The 16,806-nt window shown below is 38.4% G+C and overlaps 4 protein-coding genes across 8 annotated transcripts in view; 1 reads left to right on the top strand and 3 right to left on the bottom strand.

Annotated features, from left to right (window-relative positions):
* LOC108597449 (cAMP-dependent protein kinase type II regulatory subunit) overlaps positions 1-5,418 on the top strand; it is a 33,058-nt gene extending 27,640 nt beyond the window's left edge. Inside the window, exons 4-10 of one of the 2 annotated variants that reach the window (XM_017984014.1) lie at positions 1,542-1,723; positions 1,893-1,993; positions 2,109-2,204; positions 2,816-2,963; positions 3,041-3,116; positions 3,178-3,363; positions 5,288-5,418. In XM_017984014.1, coding sequence (XP_017839503.1) covers positions 1,542-1,723; positions 1,893-1,993; positions 2,109-2,204; positions 2,816-2,963; positions 3,041-3,116; positions 3,178-3,363; positions 5,288-5,418 — 920 coding nt within the window. Of the gene's footprint in view, positions 1-1,541; positions 1,724-1,892; positions 1,994-2,108; positions 2,205-2,815; positions 2,964-3,040; positions 3,117-3,177; positions 3,364-4,545; positions 4,798-5,287 lie in introns of those variants that run through there. The other variant, XM_017984015.1, reaches the window with a different exon arrangement.
* A 2,876-nt stretch (positions 5,419-8,294) lies between these two features.
* Positions 8,295-12,125, bottom strand: LOC108597388 (transitional endoplasmic reticulum ATPase TER94). Of its 3 annotated transcripts, none has more exons than XM_017983923.2 (6): positions 11,987-12,125; positions 11,071-11,173; positions 10,543-10,989; positions 8,894-10,483; positions 8,671-8,825; positions 8,295-8,602 (listed from the first exon to the last, which is right to left on the bottom strand). In XM_017983923.2, exons 1-6 carry the CDS (start codon positions 12,001-12,003, stop codon positions 8,509-8,511), a joined length of 2,406 nt encoding a protein of 801 aa, XP_017839412.1. In that variant the 5' UTR covers positions 12,004-12,125; the 3' UTR covers positions 8,295-8,508. The 3 variants fall into 3 exon arrangements, with proteins under 3 accessions (XP_017839412.1, XP_017839411.1, XP_017839410.1); XM_017983922.2 differs by lacking the exon at positions 11,987-12,125 and adding an exon at positions 11,252-11,503 and having other exon boundaries at positions 8,671-8,822; XM_017983921.1 differs by lacking the exon at positions 11,987-12,125 and adding an exon at positions 11,252-11,501.
* A 378-nt stretch (positions 12,126-12,503) lies between these two features.
* LOC108597676 (flotillin-1) lies at positions 12,504-15,132 on the bottom strand. 2 transcript variants are annotated; one of them, XM_017984349.1, is made up of 8 exons: positions 14,856-15,132; positions 14,501-14,576; positions 14,077-14,431; positions 13,921-13,932; positions 13,340-13,810; positions 13,141-13,284; positions 12,915-13,079; positions 12,504-12,674 (listed from the first exon to the last, which is right to left on the bottom strand). In XM_017984349.1, the coding sequence occupies exons 1-8, from the start codon at positions 14,905-14,907 to the stop codon at positions 12,657-12,659; spliced, it is 1,293 nt and encodes a 430-aa protein (XP_017839838.1). In that variant the 5' UTR covers positions 14,908-15,132; the 3' UTR covers positions 12,504-12,656. The 2 variants fall into 2 exon arrangements, with proteins under 2 accessions (XP_017839838.1, XP_017839839.1); XM_017984350.1 differs by lacking the exon at positions 13,921-13,932 and having other exon boundaries at positions 12,505-12,674.
* A 299-nt stretch (positions 15,133-15,431) lies between these two features.
* Positions 15,432-16,711, bottom strand: LOC108597678 (cyclin-dependent kinase 5 homolog). Its single transcript, XM_017984351.1, has 4 exons — positions 16,472-16,711; positions 16,224-16,411; positions 15,789-16,153; positions 15,432-15,720 (listed from the first exon to the last, which is right to left on the bottom strand). The coding sequence occupies exons 1-4, from the start codon at positions 16,637-16,639 to the stop codon at positions 15,557-15,559; spliced, it is 885 nt and encodes a 294-aa protein (XP_017839840.1). The 5' UTR covers positions 16,640-16,711; the 3' UTR covers positions 15,432-15,556.
* Between the last annotated feature and the right edge of the window lie 95 nt (positions 16,712-16,806).

Here is a 16,806-nt window from a genome sequence, read left to right as displayed (position 1 = left end):
GTATCCAGTCAAGCGATATTTTTACTGCCCAGCTACAGCTACAACTACAGCCACATGCTCTTCATATATCATCAAAAAAGCGCAGGCAGCTCTCGCTTCTGAGTCGTAAAACTGCCGCCGTGGCATATTTAGTATATTTGCAGTCATAGATACATTTGTATCTCTATCTCTAGACTGCATATCTGTTGTTTTATTTAAATACAGCTCGTAAGTCTGTGTCTGTGTGTGTGTCCAAGTACGTCTGGTTAGCTGTGTGGGCAGCTGTTTGTGCACTCTATGCATATCCACACTTCCAATCTAACGCCCCCTCCTGCTTGGCTTTTTGCATTCTCATTTGCTGCAGCTGTTTAGTTTAAAGACAAACACATTTTTGTGCTGCTGCTGCCTTTTCACTGACAAATGTCTCTCTCTTTCTCATGCACAAATTCTGTACAGCATGCAATTAAAAGCGCATTGCTTAGGCAGGATTTGCTGCCTTTGCAAACTAGCGCAATCAATAGCAAAGCTTTAAAATTTGCATGCGTTTTGTTTTGCAATTTAACCTTGAATGTAAAATATTTGCTCGCAATGCTTAGACAATTAATGTCTAATAAACTGAGCAGCATTAAACTACAAACAGAAATAATATTTTGAAAATAAAACACACATTGAAGTCTATTAAATATTTGTGTTTGTTCATGCGCAAGCTTCAAATATTGTATATGTGACTATTTATTTATTTACTCAGTCGACTGCAAAAGAAAATTTGTGAAAAAAGTTGTTTAAATGCTTAAGATAAATATTTAAAATATTATGCTTAGATTAAGATGAAGAATTTAATCAAAAAGCATAGACAATAAATGTCAATAAGTTGAGCAAAATATTCTCAGACATTAAACTTTAAACTAGAAATATTAAATTAGAGCACAAATATTTTTTAAATATATTCTCAGACATTAAACTTTAAACTAGAAATATTAAATTTGAGCACAAATATTTTTTTTCATACAAGTTAAAAGCATAGCTTAAGTCTATTAAATAATTTTATTATATAACAATAATATGACTAAAGCTTAGCCACATTTTATGCTTGGAAGAAGTTTATTTATGTCATAGGCGGTTAATAAAATTATAAAAAAAAATACGTCAAGAGTTCTTACCATAACTAAAGCTGTTAAATTGCGATTAGACGTAGACCTAAAGATTAGCTCCATAAAATATAAAATAAACAATTACAAATAAAAAAGTTCAAAGCTATTTAAACTTGCGAAAAGACAAGTTTATAAAAAATATTTTTAATACAATTAAATAACTAAGCACATTGAAATGGGTAAGACTAAAGCCTGCAACTCTTGTATCACTTGCGCTCTCCGCTTGTCTGTTGCGCTAAGTGAAGTTGTAGAGTTGCCACCCAGCAATAAATAATATCGATAATTTATTCTTCTTGCTACAGCAGTGTGCGCAAAGTTTATATAATTACTCGTAGTCTAATTTAGCTAACTAATTAATGCAATTAAACTAATTCGTGGTCCAATTTGTTGCGCTCTCTTTTGCTTGAACAGCCGAACCACCTGTAGTACTATCCACACGTCGTAAATCAGTATTCGCCGAGGCCTACGATCCTGAGGCAGATGATGATGATGAGGGCGCCACTGCCATATTCCCTAAGACAGATGACCAGCGTGCACGTCTCATTGAGTCGGTTAAGAATGTGCTGCTCTTCCGTTCGCTGGAAAAGGAACAGGTAAATCAACAGACAGACAGACAGACGGACACAAGAGCACTGAGCTCTTATCTAGGCAAACAGGCACTAAAACCAAGTCACGTTGCTTGTGGCTGTCACTACACTCATGTGTGTGTGTGTGTGTGTGTGCTACTAAACTCTAAATGCTTGCGCTTTATTTCACACACAGATGAACCAAGTGCTGGATGCAATGTTCGAGCGTAAAGTGCAGCCAGGCGATTATATTATACGCCAGGGCGATGATGGTGATAACTTTTATGTTATTGAATCGTAAGTGCAAACTTTTATATAAAGCATACGCCGTGTGTGTGTGTGCACACACATGACGTATACGCAATTAATTGAGTTATAAATATTAAACAACATGTTTTTTTCTTTATGACAGTGGCATCTACAAAGTGTATATTAATGATAAACATATTAGCACCTACAATCATACTGGACTATTTGGTGAATTAGCGCTGCTTTATAATATGCCCAGGTAAGTCAGGCATTAACTTAAATAATTTGATATAAATAAACTGTAGTGAACTTAAATTTTGACACTTGTGTGCTAAGTCTGCAAGGGAAAATTTACTGGCTATTATTTGTTATACACTTTGACATTTTTGTGAAAAATGGAAAAGGGTATTATGAAGTTGTGCAGAATATACAACAAAGTATGTATATTCTTGATCAGCAAGACAAACTGAGTCGATATAGCCAATATACTCAATGTATACTCCGTCTGTCCGTCTGTGTGAGTGCGTGTTTCTCAGTAACTACAAGAGCTAGAGCAACCAAATTTGGTATATCGGTGCTCCTATATACAAATCCGAACGCTTTTATTTTATTTTCTTTTATTACCACCCCCACCCCCGAACATCGAAAAAAACGTTATTAAGCTATAAAAAAAATATTTAAAAATCTGAAAAAAATCACACAAACGCTTGGTTATGGTATAGACCGATGCCGAAAATTATAAAGTTCGTTTATTCACATTCTAATTTTTAATATACACATAAGCTGCGTGTGTTTGCTGCGATGTTCTAGTCAAAGTGTATATAAAAGTTGGTTGCACTTGTTTTAATTTGCTTTGCTTTTTGCTTGCAGAGCGGCCACTGTGCAAGCGGAAACTCCCGGTTTACTCTGGGCCATGGATCGTCAGACATTCCGACGCATTTTGCTCAAGTCGGCATTCAAGAAGCGAAAAATGTATGAGGAGCTGCTCAACAGTGTGCCCATGCTCAAGGCTCTGCAGGTAAGTGCGCCGCATGCAATGATTGATTGTTTGATTGGTATGCTGATTGATTGATTGATTGCTTGCTTGCTTGACAGAACTACGAGCGCATGAATCTGGCCGACGCTTTGGTTTCAAAAAGCTATGACATGGACACTCGCATTATCAAGCAGGGTAAGTAGACAGCACAGCGTGTCCTTCCATCAAGCTTAACCATTGGCCTGGCCATTTGCAGGTGACGCTGCTGACGGCATGTACTTCATTGAGGAGGGCATGGTATCGGTGCGCATGGATCAGGAGGATGGTGAAATTGAGATATCCAAACTGGGCAAGGGCCAATACTTTGGCGAACTGGCGCTGGTCACACATCGGCCACGTGCCGCCTCCGTCTACGCTACGGGCGGTCCCGTTAAGCTCGCATGTAAGTCACACACTGGCCACAAAAAAAAAAAAAAAGAAAAACATGCAAAACCTTTCAATAAACGCTTACGGCTTATGGGCCTGGCCTACCCCTACCCCTCTGCCTACAAAATAGAAAACTCCATGCTGCTAATGCTTATTGTTTATTGTTGTTTTTGTTTTTTCTTTCCGTTCTTTCTTGTATTCTGTTATGCACTTATAAACCTTCTCATCACTGGCGTACTCATTTGCACTCATGTGTGTGTGTCTTATGTTGTGTGTGTGTGTGTGTGTGCGTCTGTGTGTGTAGTTTTGGATGTAGTTTGCTTTGAGCGTCTGCTGGGTCGCTGCACTAGTTTGCTGCAGCGCGGCATACGCGATTATCGCTATTTGGAATTAGATCTACGCGCCTACTTTGAAAGTCTGCAAGCGATGTAGTTAGTTCAAACACACACATACATACTTATTAGCCTAAAATCTGTATTAAGTGTTAAGTGTGGTGTATACACAGCTCGAACTTTAACAAAATATATATTAAAACTCAAAGCAGATAGCAGCACAATTCGTAGTAATAGCTGCGTTTTCAAATTAACATTAGCACTAATGTTTTTTGCATTAAAAGTTCGCTTGAATTGCATTAGGAGATTAAGCAAAGTTAAACGGAATTTACTACTTAGTTAATATAATTTGTAAAAGCAGCAAATAAAATTTTGTACATAAACAAACAGTCACAGTTAGCACTCAGGCAAATTGTAAATTCTGTATAACTTTCTAACATTAAAATGTAAATTGCTTTCAATTCTTTTAGAAGCAGCAGCTTAGAAAGCAGGCCAACAGTTTCAAAATTATTTGGAATAAAAAAATTTTATAACAAATAAAAAGCGAAATTTTTGGTTGAGCTCTCAGACAAATTGTCCTTTGTAATTATTTGTATTAATATATTAAATGTGTAGCGCATCAAGTAAGATGAGCTGCGCCTAAATTTACGCATTTTTAGCCTTAAAAAAAAACAGAAGAATAAAATTGTCTTACTAAGCAAAACAGTTGCAATAAGCATAACTCGCAAACTTTTCACTTTAGAATGCTTTGTTTACTAAAATAAGTAATTTTATATATTATACGTAGTTATATATTTTGAATGTCAGCTGTTTATACACCCCCTTGACTTAGTTTAGTATTTAGTTTTAATTTAAAATCCGTCCAGTCCTAGACGCAGAAGCCTTTGAACGCATTCTGGGCTTCCTTACCGATGTGCTCAAGCGCAACATTGTGATGTATGAGGCGATGTTCACGGATATGGCGCGTCGCACTACGACATTGTGAATAGGCGCAGTTAATAGCTATTGTTATTATTATTATTATTATTTGCATTATTTGTTCTTGTTTCATTGCTATGCAGCAGGGCAAGTCATAAATTAATTGTATTGGAAGCGCATTAAAAAAAAACGAGAGAGAGAAAATATCAATTTATATGCAGAGTTGTTTTGTTTTCATTTTAATTTCGATAAGCTCCCCACATAAATACATTCATACATGTATACATACAAACGCACTTATGCACACATAAATATATATATAACAAGCATACGCAGCGTTGGCCAGTCGAACACAATCAAAATATACAGAGTTTAGTGTGAAGAGTTTTGGTAAGCGCAGTCCGTATATAAAATTTAAGAGTTGAGGCGCCTGCGGTTTGAGTATTTTGGCATCTTTTTTTGTACTTTCGGCTACGGTTTATGAATATTTAATGCCTGTGTGAATTGGAACTCTGGTCTCTGGGCATGCAAACTTAATTACTTTCATCAATGTGTACTACTAACATTTGTATGATAAGCGAAAGCATATGTATGTATATGCGGGCATGTTTGTAATGTTTGTATATAAAAGGCTTTAAAATAATGGTGACTAATTGTTTTTTATTTTGTATATATTCACACGCTGCACAGTTCTGGATGTGAGGGCATTTGAGCGTCTGCTCGGACCCTGCATGGATATTATGAAGCGCAACATTGATGATTACGAGTCGCAGCTGATGAAGATATTTGGCAGTAAAAATAATATAACCGATACACGATAAAAAGTCTGAAAACAACAACAACAACCAACCAACCAACCAAGCAACAGCAACAAGCAGCAGTAATCACAACAACCGCAAACCAGACTAATGGGTTTTGACTTTGCCTCAAAACTGCAAATACAAATAAAATGCACAACAACAACAATTACCAATACACAAGCGCATACCAAACACGTACACACACACACACACACATATGGACAATTGATTGAATTATGTTTTAAGTCGAGTCAAAAATTATAATTAATGAATGCAAACATATATAATGTTAATGATAAAGTTGAAATGTTGATGCTACTAGTTTCCACACACAAACAAAAAGTAAACAAAAGAAAAATTTAAAAAAATATTGTATGTATTGTATTAGCAATTGTAATTTAATGTATTTAATTGAAAACGATAAACATATGCGAACACTTAAAGATTTTGATGTCATTAGCTCAAGAGAAACAAAAGAGAAACAAATTGTTAAGTGCATAGTTCATAGTTTATAGTATTGTTTATTATTTTTCCCTTACTTTCGCTATTATTATTAATTGTATTACTAATTTGTTATTGATTGATTTTATGCAGCAAATAAATAATGTATATGTATATATTTGACTGCTATATAAATCAGACTACATGTTTAAGTTGAGCTAGAAGAACAGCAAACAAAAATGCAAAGCATATAAGCTAACTTGCATATACATATATATATAATATATATATCATAACTAAGCGCAAATGAACACGAACACACACACACGTACACACATCAAAGCAAAGAGTTTATGTATATATCAGCAAAAAAAAAAAAAAAACACAAGTACTAAACTCTTAAACAAATTCAAAAGTATCTTACATATTTAAAAGTAAATTTATGTCATACACATATTTGTTATGGCAAAACTAATTTATTTATAAAATAAAGTAAAAAAACAACCAATCATTGTACTAGTCTATATGTAAACAAGCAAACATTATTTTAAATATGGCAATTTTATAAAAAACAATTCTTCAGCAAGTGCAAACACTTGCTTTTGGCTTTCACAAAACTTTCTAAAGATAAAACACACACTAAAGTACCCAAAAATCGATCTCAATTCTAAGCAAACGTTAAATTCTAAACCACACAGACTATACAAAAACGTAATTGAGTTCATTATATCTATTGGCTCTACTACAAAAAGCAAAGGCTAAAGGCACAATCAATCTATATAATATGTTGCAAGGGATCAACTTAGAAGCAGTTAAAGAAAGCGAAATTGAGATAGAGCGAGCGAAGTACACATAGCATAATTGCTCAGTTCTTATATATGGTATTTGGTTATATTGTAGTTAGTGCAAAATGCGAAGCAATATCAAAGGCCTAGATGTGTACTTAGTAGAGTTTTCATTTGTTTACTTACTTAGTTGCTCTTTACCCCCTGCCCCACGCTATTCTGCAAAAGGAATACATAACTGTATCTATATATATATATATATTAATATACAACTAAATGAGCTTAACTATGGTATATCCCAACTCCAGTACTTTATAAACGTTACTTTATTGTTTGTAAAATGCGTAACTAAACAAATCTTAGACAGATAATCAATAACAAATTATATGTAGCTATGTAAAGTGCATATAAACAAATCAACTGGCTTACCAACCAAGTCGACAGGTGTTCACAAAACAAAATAAACATATTTATAAATAAAAAAAACAAATATATCATAAATTAAAACGTGTTACAAAAGCATAACAAAAACAAAAAATGCGAAAAATAATAGAGAAATATGTTTAATCCTATATAATTGGTGTCTAGTCTACGTTCAAGACTTTAAAAGCAACAAATTCTTGAAACACACACATAATAATAATAATAATAATAATAATAATAATAATAATAAAACATATTTGCCACTAAATAAAGAAAGAAGCGTATCAAAAAAAGATATATACATACATATATATAAATATATTAAAATAGAAATTTAAATGCGAACCTAATTATTTAAGAAGCTGAAAGTGCTGGCCATTTTCTTCCAAATAAAGCAAATCATATACATACATACACGAATACTAACATACACACACACACACACATACACATAACCACACACACACGCGCATACACACAGCTCCCCACAAAAAGCAAAGCTCAAACAAAAAAATGAAAAATGCAAACAAATATGCAAATTTTTCAATTAAAACGCGCTAAAATAACAATTAAATCTATTTCTATTTTAACTGTTGTGTTGTAATTATGCATAAAGCATATTTAATTATGTATGTGTAAACAAAAACAAAAGATAATGAATAAAATAAAACATTTAAAACAAGAAAAAAAAATGGATTTTTTATAAATTATTTGAGGCAGCTAAGTGTAGTGAATTTCTTACTAAAAACCAAAAGACAAATAATTTTTAGCCCTTTAAAAAAAACCAGGCGAACAGCAATAAGCAGCATGTTGTGCATTTACTCTTATGACTACGATTTTGCCATTTTCCAAGAGCCCCGCAGAGTACGAATTCAAGTTTCGCTTTTAAGAGCGTCGCTTCTTTGTACTGGATTCTCTTCAACTCAAAGCGCAGTCATTTCCTGTCGATAGCTTGATAAATTGATTGAAAAATATTCCTTCAAAGAAATCCGATAAGGTGTCCGACTTTATAATTTTTATTCACTTAAAAACGTAGCTCCAAATACACTTATAATTTTACGCTGTTTAATATATGTAATGTATTTATCATTATATGTATGTGTATGTGTATAAAGTTTCCTTTTATTATTATTATTATAATGTATATTAGAACTCTTGATATCGGCTGTATAGCTCATGCCGATGATCTACGAATGATAAGTGAGGCTAATTTATGCTTCTATTTTATTTTTGTTGTGTTTGTTTTTAAATAGACATTCCTTCCATGAAGTTGGAATTGAAATTTAATCGCGTGTTTGCTATATGCTGGTATTGTATGTTGTTGTCCTGCATTCCAAAGCGTTGTTTGGTTGCTTTTAAAATGTTTGTTGCTTGCCCTCGGTTTGGATTTGTTTGTTTTGTTGTTGTTTAGGAGGAAAAATTCAGTTATAAAATTGTGGTTGTCTTGTGTAAAACTAGAAATCTAACTGTAAAGATCATCATCGCCATTGTCGCCCGGCGAATTCACTGGCATATTGCTGCCAGACCCTGAGGTGTTGCCGGCGTTACCGGGGAATCTGCAAGAATTATATATATATTGAATAAAAATTCTATTTCGCTTGGCTAAGTAGTAAAGTAGTTTTACCTGAAGTTTTGTCCGAAACCACGTGACTGTTGCAAAGTCTGAGCAAACATCTCGTATTTCCGAATGTCATTGTCCGAGACAGAGCGGCGAGCAAACTTCATGGCCTCCTCAAAGTGAGCGCGTGTAATCTCCGGCACTGGATCCTCCTCATCCATCTGTCAAAATAGGCAGAAAGAAAGTTAAACACATATGTACTAAGCATTATTTCTTATCTTAAGCTTACATCCATGGCGGAGTTCTGGTTCTCAGCGCGCTCCTTCTCACGACGTATCTCAGCCTCGATGGCTTGACGAATGGCCAGCTTACAGGCACGCTGGCAGATCTCAGTCAAATCAGCGCCCGAGAAGCCCTGCGTGACCTTGGCAATGTAGGTGAGGTCAACCTCCTTGGCCAGTGGCGACTTGCGCAAGTTAGCCTTCAATATAGCCTCACGCGACTTATCGTCGGGCAATGGGATGTAGATCAACTGATCCAGACGACCTGGACGCAAAATAGCTGGATCAATAATATCGGGCCTATTGGTGGCACCAATAATGAACACATTCTTCTTGGCACCCATGCCGTCCATTTCAGTAAGAATCTGATTGATAACGCGGTCAGCAGCGCCACCAGCATCGCCCACATTGCCGCCACGAGCCTTTGCAATCGAGTCCAACTCATCGAAGAAGAGCACACAAGGTGCTGCGGAACGTGCCTTGTCGAAGATGTCGCGCACATTGGCCTCGGACTCACCGAACCACATAGTCAGCAGCTCGGGGCCCTTAACGGAAATGAAGTTGGCCTGACACTCGTTGGCAATGGCCTTGGCCAGCAGCGTCTTACCGCAACCAGGAGGACCATAGAAGAGCACACCACGACTGGGCTGCATGCCAAACTTGAGGAACTTGTCGGGATGCTCAACTGGGTATTGCACCAATTCCTGCAGCTCCTTCTTGACATTCTCAAGACCACCAATGTCGGTCCAGGTGGTGTTGGGCACCTCCACAACAGTTTCGCGCAACGCCGAAGGGCTCGACTTGGTCATGGCATAACGGAAGTTCTCCATGGTAACAGCCAACGAAGCGAGCACCTCAGCATCGATTTTGTCGTCCTCCAGATCGATCAGATCCATCTTCTCACGGATTTGTTGAAGGGCTGCCTCTGAGCACAGCGAAGCCAAATCAGCACCCACATGACCGTGCGTCTCAGCCGCAATCTGCTCCAAATCAACATCCTCATGCAGCTTCATGTTCTTCGTGTGTATCCGCAGAACTTCCAGACGTCCAGTGGCATCGGGAATGCCAATGTCAATCTCACGATCGAAACGTCCAAAACGACGCAGTGCCGGGTCAATGGAATTGGGACGGTTGGTAGCCGCCATAACAATCAAATGCGAGCTCTTCTTCATGCCATCCATCAGAGTTAGCAGCTGCGATACAATACGACGCTCAACCTCACCATGGGTCTTGTCACGCTTGGGCGCAATAGCATCAATCTCATCGATGAAAATAATGGCTGGCGAGTTCTTTTCAGCCTCCTCGAATGCCTTACGCAGATTCGACTCAGATTCACCGGCCAGCTTAGACATGATCTCAGGACCGTTGATCAGGAAGAAGAAGGCGCCTGTCTCGTTTGCCACAGCGCGAGCAATGAGAGTCTTACCCGTGCCGGGAGGGCCGTACATGAGAATGCCACGCGGTGGCTTCACACCAATAGCCTTGAAGAGCGATGGATGACGCAGCGGCAACTCAACCATTTCCTTGATCTGAGCGAGCTGCTTGCGACAGCCACCGATGTCATCATAGCCCACAGCGTTTAGCGACTCTTCCTCCTCCTAAAGCGTATAAGCGCATTAATCAAAAATCGCATGTATATATTGATGGTGTAGCTTACCTCACGCTTGATGGGATCGCCATCACAGAAGATAACCGTCTCGGGTGCCACAATACAATACGGCTCGGGATCGGTAAGCACTACTTTGAACTCAATGGGCCTCATGGCGGCGCGCACAATAAAGTTGTCGCCCATGTGAATGGGACGATAGGCTTCCAGGAAGTAGGGCTTCAGATAGATCTCAAAGAGATTGCCCGAGACACCCTCAGTAGTGTCATCAATTGGCAAGATGCGCACACGCTTGCCATATTTAACATCCTGACAGGATTGCACAGACACTACATCCGATAAATGCACGCAGAGATTGTTGCGCACCACACGATTCATGCGAATTTTTTCATCCGGACAGGTATCGTCGGACAGCACAATGCAAACGGTTTCCTTGCGACGCTTGCCCTTCAATATAACAGTGTCGCCGCGGAAGAGCTGCAGCTCATCCATTTTCGCCTGTTAAACCGATAGAAAACAATACAGATAAGACTCTAACGCTCGTGCATAGCTGACGTGGCCTTTTGGCATGAGATTCACCTGCGAAAGCGACACAACAGAGTTATCATCGTTTTGAGCCTCCTCAACGATCAGACGGTTGGGACGATCCTTGCGCTTCAGAATTGCCGTTGCCAGGTCATCGCTGCTGAAACAAAAGCCAAATAATTAGCAAACAGTTGAAGCTTGTAATCAAAGTCTTCCCCGCCCCACAAAGTCGCACCGCTTTTCAGTTGTACCCAGTGGCTTCGGATCTTTTTTTAGTTTATTGTCCTGTTCACTGCGATAACTTCGCACAAAGCTAGTTATATCATCGTGTCCATCCATTGAATTTTCTGGACGGTACATATTATCATTATTACCGGCGTCTGTTGAATGCCGCGAGCTGTCTACATCACTTTTATTATTATGGCTTGACATTATTTTTTCCGTCCCTAAGGTTTGCTTTTTTTTCTGTCGTGTACAACCACAAAAAATATTCCGAAAACAGCTCGCAACGTATATTTTTATTATTTTTCTTTTTAACAAAATTAAAATGGTAAATTTCAACGCTTACTATGATAAGCAGCAACAAAAAACGCAACTCTAATGCATTTCTTGCTCTCTCTCTCTCTTTCTGTACTTGGACAACAAAGAAAACAGGCAAGCAAGGGCTGCAATTACAATTACAACAAAAATGTACAAATGGCGTTTTTCCTCTGCTTTGCCCCAGTTTCGCAATTAACAGGAAAATCGTATACGTATGTCTGTTTTCAATAGATCAGTTTTGATTCATTTTCGAACAGAAAACGTGAGGAAAATGCAAGCAGTTTTCATTCGTCTGTAATTTACAATTTTCATATGTGGCCTTTACCGTTTTTTCTTGGTAGGGCCAATGACTGCGCGAAATTGAAGCAGTCTCAGCGCTAGGGTCAGTCGGCTTTCACTAAACGACGTATTTTTTGAATTCTACACTTACCCCTTGGAATCAGCCATTGCAAATGATTTGTGGTGAAACTTTGGAACTTAAATAATACAAATTCGCGCTTTTAAATTATTTTATATGCCGTGAAAATCAACCACAAATTCTGTACAAAATCACAAATGATTCAGCAAATGTCCACGGTCTGCCAACTCTAAGTAATTTAGCCGTGGTGCAAACGGGTTGGCATGACTGTTTTCGTTAGCAGCTCTTATCGGACATCTATCGATTATTCAGTGAATTTTTTTAATGTAAATATATTCTTGTCACGGTGACTATGACCGTTACGAAAATATTAGTGCTATGATAGAGTACGGCTGTTTAAATTAATAGCCGCTACAAATATTTTGTAGCCGTTATTCTTGATATGCCGTCACAAGTGATTTCTAAGTACTTTGGACGCCAACAAATTCCAATTTAAAAATAAGTTACTTCGTTACCAGAAAAATTATTTATTTAATTCACGTGCTCGGTGAACACATGTAAAAATACATATATAAATATTTTATAATCCTTATGTTTACAAAGAACACAAAAATCGTTTTGTGCAAAATGACACCAGTTAATTAAATTGTTTGAAAGAAAAAAATGTGTAAATGCGCTTTTTGTTTCAATAGATTACTTTTGCAGTTTTTGGATCGTTTTGTTTCGTTAATTTTTTGGATATTTAGCCAGCATGCACAGACTGAAATATAGAACAAAGAGTTAAAATAAATTAAATCAAAATTAAATGCAGTAAACGCAAAAATGCAAAATGAACATTTTCATAAAATTCGTATGTACATAAGTAGGACTGCCGACTGTGTACTTCCACAAAAAAATAGTTGCTACATTTTGTCTACCAAGTCTTTTGATTGCCATTTGTTTTAGTTTGCGTTTTGCTGCAGTGATTGCTGCTTTAGATAAACTCTGAATTGGAACGTACCCTGGCAATGTCCACGCCAGTTATATTCTTCACCAGCTCCGGCACTTTGTTGACGATTTGCAAAATTTCTCCGGTAAGCTTAGCAGCACCAATATCGCCTTGTCCACTGGAAACCATGGTTATCTTCCTGGCCTGCGAGAGAGGCGCAGCAACTTCAGCTGCAACCTAAACAAGAGTTTGGGTAATAATAATTGGAATTGTTTTTACTCGCCATAAAATAACATACCTTTGGCAAAGTATCCAAAAGCATTTCGACCATGGCGGCCTCACGATATTCGCGCCAAGCTTCGGCCTTCTGGGCCATTTGCTCAGCTTCAGCCTTAGCTTTGGCTGCAATGGCAAACGCCTCAGCTTCACCACGAATTTTAATCTGTCATAGAGTTAGAAGATAACAAATTGACATTCCTTAGTTTAATAAGACTCACCGATTCAGCTTCTGCTTCGGCCTCCATGACGACACGCAGCTTATTTGCCTCAGCAATCTTCTCTAGGCGATACTTCTCAGCCTCAGCTGGGCAACGCACAGTGGCATCCAGTTCCTTTTCACGACGCATTATCTCCTGCTCCTGCACGGCAATCTCCTGTGTACGCTCAATCACTTTAACTTGCATCTGTTCCTCCTTGATGCGTTGCTTGGTCTTGGCCGCCTGCAACTCATAGGCCATGTCCGCTTCGGCCTTTTTGGTCTGCACCTCCAAATCGTAGGCAGCACGCTTTAGCTCAAAGTCGCGCTGTGCCTTGGCTATATCTGTGTCATTAAGAAAACGTGCTGCCATGCGTTGCTCCTCGGCAATGGCCTCCTTGATGTGCGCTTCGGCACGAGCCTCTGCTTCGCCAATGCGTGCATCTCGCTTCACTTCAGCGGTACGCGCCATACCCAAAGATTTTAAATAGCCCTGTAAAGAAGAAAGAGGCGGAAAAGCAAGCATCAAGTATTATCCAGAGCAAACGCCATGACAAGGATCCGCACTAGTCACCAATTCACGGACCACAGGTCAATACGCACCTTGGAGTCGCCCTGGTTGTTTAAACCATGAGTGAATGTACATGCAAAAATATGCAAAAATATATAAACAATGTGTTCGCTCTATATGCAAACATGCTAGCATGCTAGTTCATAAAATTTCTGTGTTAGAAAAGTTAGTAAGCTGCTTATTCCCACCTCTTCATCGCGCAAATCTTTGATGGTATAAGAGACGACGGTAATGCCCATATTAGCCAAATCGCTGGAGGCCACCTCAAACACCTGCTTGCTGAACTTTTTGCGATCCTTGTAGATCTCCTCCACTGTCATGGAACCCATTATGGCGCGCTGATGTCCCTCTAGCGTTACCAGGGCAATGTGATTAATCTCAGCCTCTGTTTTGCCCAGAAACTGTTCACAAGCAGTCAACAGCATATCCTCGTTTTGACCTTGTACCTTCACCTGAGCAATGCCAGTCACAGAGATAGGCACACCCTGGCTGGTGTAAACACACGGAGATTCTACTTGCAGTGTCATGGTGTTCAAAGAAATGCTATTAAAAACAAAATCATTATTTAGGGAACTTTTTTAAAAAGCAACAAGTTTAATTTAATTAATTTACCGCTGCACGCGTTGTATTGAAGGCCATACAAAGGCGCGTCCACCAGGAACCAGCAATGGTTTCATGTAACAGCATCCTATGCATAAAATTAAAAATATTTAATACAAAATTCAAATCAAAACAAAAATGTAAACATGCGAATGTGTGTGTGTGTGTGTGTGTGTGTGTCTGTGTGTTTAAAGCGTAACGCCGTTCATTTGTGAATGTTGTCTGGCTTAGGACTCTGTTTCACTTGTACATAAAAATCGATACGCGCTGACGTCATAAGGGGTGCGTACCAAACGCATTATTATTATTTACAACATTTAGTACTAATAGTTCGCGCATAATAACATCAAATATGATGTTAATTTACCTGAAACTACTAAGGCCTCATTTGGACCACACGTCACAAAGCCCCAAGTCATTTTGATAGAACTTTAAGCAAATATCGTATGAGTATTCGTATTCCGTTGGGGGTTTTACTTTTTTGCTGATTTAATGTTTTTATCAAGCCCGCATTTAAATCAAATTGCCTTTTTGACTTTATCAAAAGTTGCTAAAAGCAATTAATAAATATGTATGAACATATATGACAGCACAGTTGTATATAAAATATTAGGCGCTAATGTTGTACGCGACCGGCTCGTCAAACATCCAAAGCAGAACTAAAAAAAATACAATAAATTTGTCGCGTGTGCGCATGAACATTTGAAATTAACCCTTAAGCTGGGAGAATAACACACACTTGATGCTGATAAAATTAATTTGTTTATACACACACAAACACAATCATACCGAAGCTTCACGTATGTATGTTTGTAGTTGTGTGTACAATTGTTTTTATTAAACTAGGTACACTTGCAAATTTTGGTTCTTAAAATTACCTATATTTAAAAATATGAAAACTGATGGCATGGTACTTTTAATTTTGGTAAAAACTATAATAGAATTAAGTATTAAAACTATGTGTACAACTTAAAAGAAACGCGCCTAAAATAGTATGTATATAGTATTTCTGTATATAAGTACAATTGCTAATCAAATATTGAACAGTCGTTATGTGTGCTAAACTCTCTAGTGACCCGAAGAGGAGCTGTCTGTAAAATAAGGATGCTGCATAGCAGCTTCCGCTGTGATGCGCTGATTCGGACGGCAGACGAGCAGCTTTTGCAATAAGTCACGGCCCTTGGAATTCAGTCTTGGTACAAGTTGGCTCCACGACGATATTGGTGGAAAAGCTAAAGCAGAAATGTAAAAGCATTAGTTAACTTATTCTGGCTGATTGGTGATAAGTAGAATGATTTACTTGGAAGCGCCACATAGTCGGATAGATGCGAGACACCGGGCCAAGTTTCTTCTGTGGGTGTGCCAAGCACACGGAAAATTTTCAATAGTTGGTCAAGCACATCCGAGCCGGGAAACAACGGACGTCCAGCATCCGCCAATTCGGCCAATATACAGCCAGCTGACCACATATCAATGCTAGTCGTATAAAGCTTAGCACCAAAGAGTACATCAGGTGGGCGATACCACAGCGTCACCACCTCAGCGGAATAACATTTAACAGGTATGCCAAACGCTCGTGCAAGACCAAAATCAGCTAACTTTAGTTCCCCATTTTTATTGATGAGCAAGTTCTGTGGCTTCAAATCGCGATGCAGCACATTGTGACTGTGAAATAAATGCATGTACGTAAATAAAATATACTTCGTTTGTTTCAATTTAGATTCCAACCACCAACCTGTGACAGAAGGCCAGGCCGCGCAACAGTTGTAACATAAAGCTGCGACATACTGCCATATCGATTTCTCCATTCAGGCTGTCGAAGTACTTTTTCAGATCCTGGTCGCAGTGCTCAAACACCAGTGTTAACTTTTTATCTGACAGCAGAACATCCGATAACCGAACTATGTTTTTATGTTTTAATTCCTGTGTTTACAAAGGCCATTTAAGCTGAACTCTTCACATGTTTGTTTGTTGTACACTCACCTTTAATAAGCAAATTTCGCGCAGCGCAGAGCTTGGCACACCCTCTTCATCTTCGTCCAGGCGTACTTTTTTCAATGCCACTATTTCCATGGTGTCGCGATTACGTCCCTTGAAGACAGTCCCGTAGGTGCCTTCACCTATCTTTTCCATTTTGTCATATTTTTGCATAATTGCAAATGATTCTGCTGCAATTCCCGTAAGATATCAAAAACACTGTGCGCTGCTTGCCAGACTGGCAGAAATCAGCTGTTTATCCATCAAGTTCTCAGTGGCAACTTTGAATATCCAGGGCTTCGGTAAGCTTGTCGAAAGCCGTATCGTCTCGAACAGTGTTG

This window comes from Drosophila busckii, chromosome 2R (assembly GCF_011750605.1).
Source record: "Drosophila busckii strain San Diego stock center, stock number 13000-0081.31 chromosome 2R, ASM1175060v1, whole genome shotgun sequence".
NCBI lineage: Eukaryota > Metazoa > Arthropoda > Insecta > Diptera > Drosophilidae > Drosophila > Drosophila busckii.
The sequence above is the reverse complement of the archived record's forward strand: the minus strand, read 5'-3'. Positions and strand labels throughout refer to the sequence as shown.

What these genes read in the sequence shown, in the direction of transcription:
- LOC108597388 (XM_017983921.1), bottom strand. Translation starts at nt 11,448, where the DNA reads ATGTCAAGCCATAATAATAAAAGTGATGTAGACAGCTCGCGGCATTCA. An exon ending in CTGGGTACAACTGAAAAGCG is followed by an intron (nt 11,174 to 11,251) that starts GTGCGACTTTGT and finishes TTGTTTCAGCAG; the next exon opens with CGATGACCTGGCAACGGCAA. An exon ending in GGTTTCGGACAAAACTTCAG is followed by an intron (nt 8,603 to 8,670) that starts GTAAAACTACTT and finishes TAATTCTTGCAG; the next exon opens with ATTCCCCGGTAACGCCGGCA.
- LOC108597676 (XM_017984349.1), bottom strand. Translation starts at nt 14,907, where the DNA reads ATGACTTGGGGCTTTGTGACGTGTGGTCCAAATGAGGCCTTAGTAGTT. An exon ending in TGAGGCCTTAGTAGTTTCAG is followed by an intron (nt 14,577 to 14,855) that starts GTAAATTAACAT and finishes TTTTATGCATAG; the next exon opens with GATGCTGTTACATGAAACCA. An exon ending in TCAATACAACGCGTGCAGCG is followed by an intron (nt 14,432 to 14,500) that starts GTAAATTAATTA and finishes TGTTTTTAATAG; the next exon opens with CATTTCTTTGAACACCATGA.
- LOC108597678 (XM_017984351.1), bottom strand. Translation starts at nt 16,639, where the DNA reads ATGCAAAAATATGACAAAATGGAAAAGATAGGTGAAGGCACCTACGGG. An exon ending in GCGAAATTTGCTTATTAAAG is followed by an intron (nt 16,412 to 16,471) that starts GTGAGTGTACAA and finishes TTGTAAACACAG; the next exon opens with GAATTAAAACATAAAAACAT. An exon ending in CGACTATGTGGCGCTTCCAA is followed by an intron (nt 15,721 to 15,788) that starts GTAAATCATTCT and finishes TTTCTGCTTTAG; the next exon opens with CTTTTCCACCAATATCGTCG.